Source organism: Vanellus vanellus (assembly GCF_965231255.1).
Source record: "Vanellus vanellus genome assembly, chromosome: 1".
Lineage (NCBI taxonomy): Eukaryota > Metazoa > Chordata > Aves > Charadriiformes > Charadriidae > Vanellus > Vanellus vanellus.
Genome location: NC_138905.1, coordinates 117,696,181 through 117,702,180, shown reverse-complemented (window position 1 = coordinate 117,702,180; position 6,000 = coordinate 117,696,181). Strand labels below are relative to the sequence as shown.

The 6,000-nt window shown below is 47.3% G+C and overlaps 1 protein-coding gene across 4 annotated transcripts in view; it reads left to right on the top strand.

The window, feature by feature from the left end:
• Window positions 1-1,126: 1,126 nt before the first annotated feature.
• TIAM1 (TIAM Rac1 associated GEF 1) overlaps window positions 1,127-6,000 on the top strand; it is a gene marked incomplete at its 5' end in the record, with an annotated part of 83,064 nt that continues 78,190 nt past the window's right edge. For all 4 annotated transcript variants that reach the window (XM_082491480.1, XM_082491479.1, XM_082491478.1 and 1 more), the window contains one exon: window positions 1,127-2,095. In XM_082491480.1, coding sequence (XP_082347606.1) covers window positions 1,127-2,095 — 969 coding nt within the window. The remainder of the gene's footprint in view (window positions 2,096-6,000) is intronic.

The following is a 6,000-nucleotide window of genomic DNA, read 5'->3' as shown; positions in this document are numbered from 1 at the left end:
CTCCTATTTAATTTTGAATGGGCATGTACTTTAACATTTACATTTCTTAGTCATCTTCTTGATCTTTGGCCAGAAGGAGCCAATACTACTGATAAAATATTTCTGGCATTTGTTGAGTGAGATCACAGACCTCAAAGTGTTTTCCAAGATTGAATCCAGATCATCACTCCCATCACTCCCATCTTCTGTATGGGAAACTTGTTTCACAGCGGGACATGTGCAACTGAATAATGCAGGAGGCTATGTACGGAGATGGGGACAGAAACCCAGTCCCCGTGTTCCAGCTCAGTTTTCTCCTTGCTAGATCAAAGCGCTTCGAGCTAGCTATCTGCTTCAGAGTGAGTAGGAAGGAAAGGTTATTTTTGTATAGTCTGAGTCACTCATGCTAATTTATTTTTCATAATATGGCTTTCTTGTGTGGGGCTCTCTGTACCTGCCTAATGTTGCACTGTTTTTTTGTTCCAGAAATCAAACCTATCATTAGCACGCTACCGAACAGTTGAATTTGTACTTTGCTATTTGGTGCTTCAATTCGCAGTTCCTAGCAAAGAAAAAGTGAAATCTCAGATAAAGGTGTATATCCATCTACTTTTTGGCATCTTGTTACATGCAGATAAACAATAGCTGTTGATTTTTGGAGTTTGTAGCGTTGGCTGGAATTGCGAAGCTGATGCTAAGAGTCATAATGTTAAATGTGTGCAGAGCTGAGATTGCCAGTGGACTTTGATGGTAAACTGTCTCCAGTTCACACCAAGCTTCAAGGCTCAATCCTTCCCTCTTCTACATTCCTCATTTACATCAGCATAGCTATTGTCTGGCTTTTTCCTACATAGTGATTTAACTGAGTTGTGTTTATAAATTTGTTGGTATGGTCACTGGCTCCCTTAATTAATTCTGTGAGATTAGTTGCTGCTGTTAAAGCATGTCCTGTGAGACCCAGTGGAAGCAGTGGTGAAGGTTTCAGGACAGGTTTATTAAAAAAAAAAAAAACAAAACAACAAACCCAAACAAAAAAAGCTCTTAAGCTCTTTTTGGGTGTACTGGGGCGTCGATGTGTTTTCTTGCCTGCATGTTTGGTTGCCGTCTTTAACGGTTCCTGCTCTCTCCCCTTGTAGACTGTGACACCATGGGAAACGCGGAGAGCCAGAGTGTGGAGCACGCCTTCTACGGAGACAAGCACACCAGCCTGGGCCGCAAGCACACTTCCCGCTCGCTTCGCCTCTCCAATAAAGCCTCTCGCCGGACGCGGCACGCTTCTTCCGGAAAAATTATCCACCGTAACTCGGAAGTGAGCACCCGCTCCAGCAGCACCCCCAGCATCCCCCAGTCCCTGGCAGAGAATGGCCTGGAGCCCTTTGCCCAGGAAGCCAACCTAGAGGACTTTGGAAGCCCCATCTGGGTGGACCGTGTGGACATGGGCCTGCGGCCCGTTTCCTACCACACCGATTCCTCCGTCACTCCCAGCGTGGACAGCAGCACCGTCCTCACCACTGCATCCGTCCAGAGCATGCCCGACTCAGAGGAGAGCAGGCTCTACGGGGACGAGCCGCCATTCCTGGCAGAGGGTGATGGGAGGTCGCATCGATACGCGGCCAACGGGACAAATTTCATGGAGACGGCCAGCTTCAAGAAGAAGCGCTCCAAATCTGCTGACATCTGGCGTGAGGACAGCCTGGAGTTTTCGCTTTCTGACCTCAGCCAGGAGCATTTAACAAGCAACGAGGAAATCCTGGGCTTGGCCGAGGAGAAGGATGCTGAGGCCACACGGGGGACAGAGGCCAGCGGCAGCCCCCAGCCACTGGTTGCCTGCCAGCGTGCCAACTCTATGAGCGACTTGTATTCCCCCAAAACCCCGAGCGCTACCATCAACGGAGGCCCGCGAAACGCCTTTGGAGGGTACTGCCGGAATTTAGTGTCCGACATCCCAGATATCGGGAGCCATAAGATGGCATCAGTTACTGCTGAGGATGCGCCTTCCTACAGTAATTACAATACACTGCCCTGTAGGAAATCCCACTGCCTTTCCGAAGGGGCCACCAACCCACAAGTTAGCCATAGTAACAGCATGCAAGGCAGAAGGGCAAAAACTACTCAGGTAAGGCAGTTTTATTCTGTGTAAAATGGAAGCTAAGTTGTGTCTGTAGGTAACGCTATTCCAGGTTCTTCCAGGCTCTGTTTTCCTTCAACACCCCCCTTCCAAAGAGAGGCTGTATCCAGGAGAGAGCTGAACTAGCTGGTCTCCGAAGCTGGCTTGATCCCGTCACTGCTCTCTTCCTTATCTGCAACTTTGGGCCTTTTCCACTCTTCACCGCCTCTGGAAAAGATAAATCTGCATTTGCCAGCTAAAGATTTTCTTGCGTGTTTTGCAGTGCTGACAGTGCCTTTTTTCCCAGAGTAGCTGCCAAAACCAATCACTCCACTTGGGGAGCTTGCACACATTGGTTGTGTCTCCTCTCTCTGCCCTCCCTGTCCCATCACCCTCCCTTGCCTGTACATGTGCAAGCACTCCTCGGCTCTCGTGGCTGGAAGCAGAGAAAAAACCTGAGAGTGTTTCTCCTCCTCTCCATGGTAAACATTTGCTGGGCTGAAATTTCACTCTTCTAATTACCTGTCATTCACATTTGTGCAAAACATCACCCAGAAACGGTGCTGTTACCTCCCAGGACACTGCCAGTCCTGCAAGCTGTGGCGCTCACCTGCTGTAAACTGAAAAACCATGGGGGATGTATGGAGGAGATGCTGCTTCTCCTAGCCAAGGAGGACATCATACCCTTCATCCTTTATCCTTCTTTAATAGACAGCACAGAGCCAAGATGAGCTTTTCTATCTGGTGCCTCTCACACCCTCCGAACATCACTCCTGTGACTTTTGCTTTCATGGCTGCTGTTGGGTCTTTATTATGTTTTGCCCTGCTGTTCTTGGCCATGTTCTGCCTGATGAAGTTACACAGCACTGCCGTGTGCTGCACACAGCAATTCTGCTTACATAAGTGGCAGACCACTCTTAAAGGTGGGATAGAGGAGCTATAAATCCTGCCCACCTGTACAAGCTGCCTGTGGCATACACATCGCGGGCATGCTGCACTCAGTTGAAGTTCATTCAGCTGGCTTGATGGACCTTCTCTGAGCAGTGGTCCAGCTGCCTAATGGAAGACGCTGGCTGTGGCGTTTTTTACATCCACTGTTTTTGAGCTGTAGGCACCGGCTCGGAAACATGGCCAGGGGACACAGACAGAACAGTCCAGCGGCGCAGGTCAGGGCTGTGCACCAGATTGCATGCTTCAGCGGCTCCCCTGATTTTATTGCATGGTTTCTCCTACATATGCCATGCAGCCATACACACACCGCGCCGTGTGACCCAGAAAAAGAAAAAAGCAGCACGTCGCATCAAGGTCGGAGGCCAGCAGGCTCGTGTCCTGCTGCCGAGCTGAGCTGTGGGCAGGACACCAGCGTTAGAGATGTTGGGCAGGTTGCAGCGTGCTGCGGAGGAGGTTGCAGGGCTGTGGAGGTGTGGAGGGCTGTTGGAGGGCGAGAGGAGCGTGCATGTGTGTGTGTCCCCTCCGTCAGCTGGCACTGACTTGTGAGAGCTGATGGGAAGGGGTTGCTGAGTGATTTACTGGCTGTGCTTGATCTCTGGAGATACGCTGCTTCTAAATATAAAAATGACATGCTAAAACAGATGCTGCAGCATCCCACAACAGCAGCTTTATACTTCAAAATCAGCTCTTTATTTGAGGAGGTATTTTTACGGTGCAAGCGCAGAAACCCTTTGGTGCTCCATCAAGGCAGTGCAGGATAAAAAGCAAGAGAACAACAACAACCAAAAAAAAAAGGATGTTACTTGGCAGCCTTGAACATAACAGCTTTCATGAAGATTGTTAGGTGCAACTGCTGCCTCCAGCCCTCTTTCAAATGTATTTAAGAAAAAGAGAGCAGTGTCGCTGGTGAACAGCGAAACATTTGTTTTTCTTCTTGGTGCCTGTCTCGGCATTGAGAAGATTCCTCTGAGGCACTTGGTGAAAGTCACGAATATGCATAGCATTTTGCAAAGGCCTCAGCTATACCAGGGAAATCACTTTGTGGGACTAGCTTCACTAGATCTATCTCCTGAGCTTGGAGATGGTGGCTATAAGGAGTCTCGACAGTGATTACTATCACCTATAAATTCAACAAAATTAAAGCTTTGGAAAGGTCAAAATTCGTTCTAAGCAGCATATAGTAAGTATAAGATACTTGTCAGCAATGAAGTCATGTTAGCCCAAGCCTACCTTTAACAAGCTTAGGGAAATGACTGTCATTATATGTTTGATAGATAGAGCAAAAAGGAAGTCCAAATTTGCACATGAAGTGAAAGGACTAGTTCCTTGGTGAACCTGATTAGGTGGCTTTGGATAGGGTGAGAGGAGGAAGACTACCAATCTGTGTCTGTACCAGGTCCTCAGTCTGACAATATCTCAGCACTTTACTCGACACCCCTGGTGTGAAGAAGTAGAGCATGATGGTTACCCTATCTGAGATGGTGGAAGCTGAGATGTAGAGCTGATGCCCTTACTGCTTTGCTGTTAATGTGCTCCTCGGCACTGCGTTTGCCTGTGCCAGCCGGTACTTCATCACAGTTTGGGGAATTTTGTTTCCCTCTTCCCTCCCTAGTCTTTCAACACTTTCTTAATGGGCTTCACACTCTTTGATGACCACCTTGAGCATTGCCCCAGAGCCTGCTATATATGTCCTCATGCTGTAAAACATTTCATGCTATAAAAACAATTCAGTGGACTGAGGCAAAACTTGCATGTTTTTTTCCAGCCTTTTGAACTGCCTCCCCCCATCCTGATCCCACAAAATAATAGTTATGTCTTAGGGCCACAGGGGCACCACACAAAGGTGACCCAAGGCCAAGTGAAAGATGGTGTCGGACACAGTTTTCCCTCTTGACCTCCAGGCCAGTGACTTGTCACTGTTCCTGTATTATTTAACAGTGCAGAATAGCTCCCTTGTTCAAAGTCACCTAATCGAGCCTCATAGCCAGGAGTGAGGTTTCTGCCCAGATCACTGTTTCCCATGCTCACTAGAATTTGGGTTTGTATTTGCCAGTGGGCTTTTTTTCAGTTTTTGGAGAGTCATAGCTGGGATATTTGCATGATTTTTTAGTCTCACCTGCCCTGGTGCTAGAAATACTGAAAGGTCCTGATGGCTTCTTGTAGGTAGCTTTTGACTAGTCGAGTTCCGAAAGAGGTCCCTGAAAGCAGGAGAGACCAAGCGCAGTGTAAGTCTGAGACCACGGTAATGGATTTGTGCCCTTGTGTTTGATTCCTGAATCCAGCCACTGTTACCTGCATGTTCAGGTATATGTACATCATTGTATTTTCTACACAGGCAAAATTTATTAGAAGTTGTCAGCAGCTATAATTTTTGTGGTGTGCTGACCACTGCTACTGGGAATATACATCCTTGAATGTATCACAGAAAGGAGATGCCAGAATCACAGCTGTATGTGTTTTGTTATAATGCCTTATCCAAGGGTTCTTTATAAGTACGTGGCTTATATTAAAGGAAAAGGAAAAAAAAAAGAAAAGAAAATCTCTCCCTTCCAAATTTAAACCTTAAATTGAATTGTGGGAGTCACTTTCCACTAATTGAGAAGGAGAGCTTTTTAATACTGGAGAGACAATTATATTCAATATGCACAGGCGATTAATATTCACAGGGTGGCTTTGGGGCACCCACGCAGCAGTTCTGTTTTTCGTAACATTTTAACATTAAGGGTTCAGATCTGCTGAAGCGAGACTTCCCGGGGAGCTCTGCTAGGATCCTGTTTGGCTTTTGGAGCTGATGTGATGTAGGTGGAAAAAGCTTAATTGGCTGACATTTTCACCCATTTTTGCTTGAAGAGAGACATGCTCCGGTTGGATACAGCTTGTTCTTACTGTGGGTTGTGAGATCCCCAGGATTCTACAACCTGCTTGTTGGGATCCAGATTTTTGTGAAATGGCCCTGTTGTGTC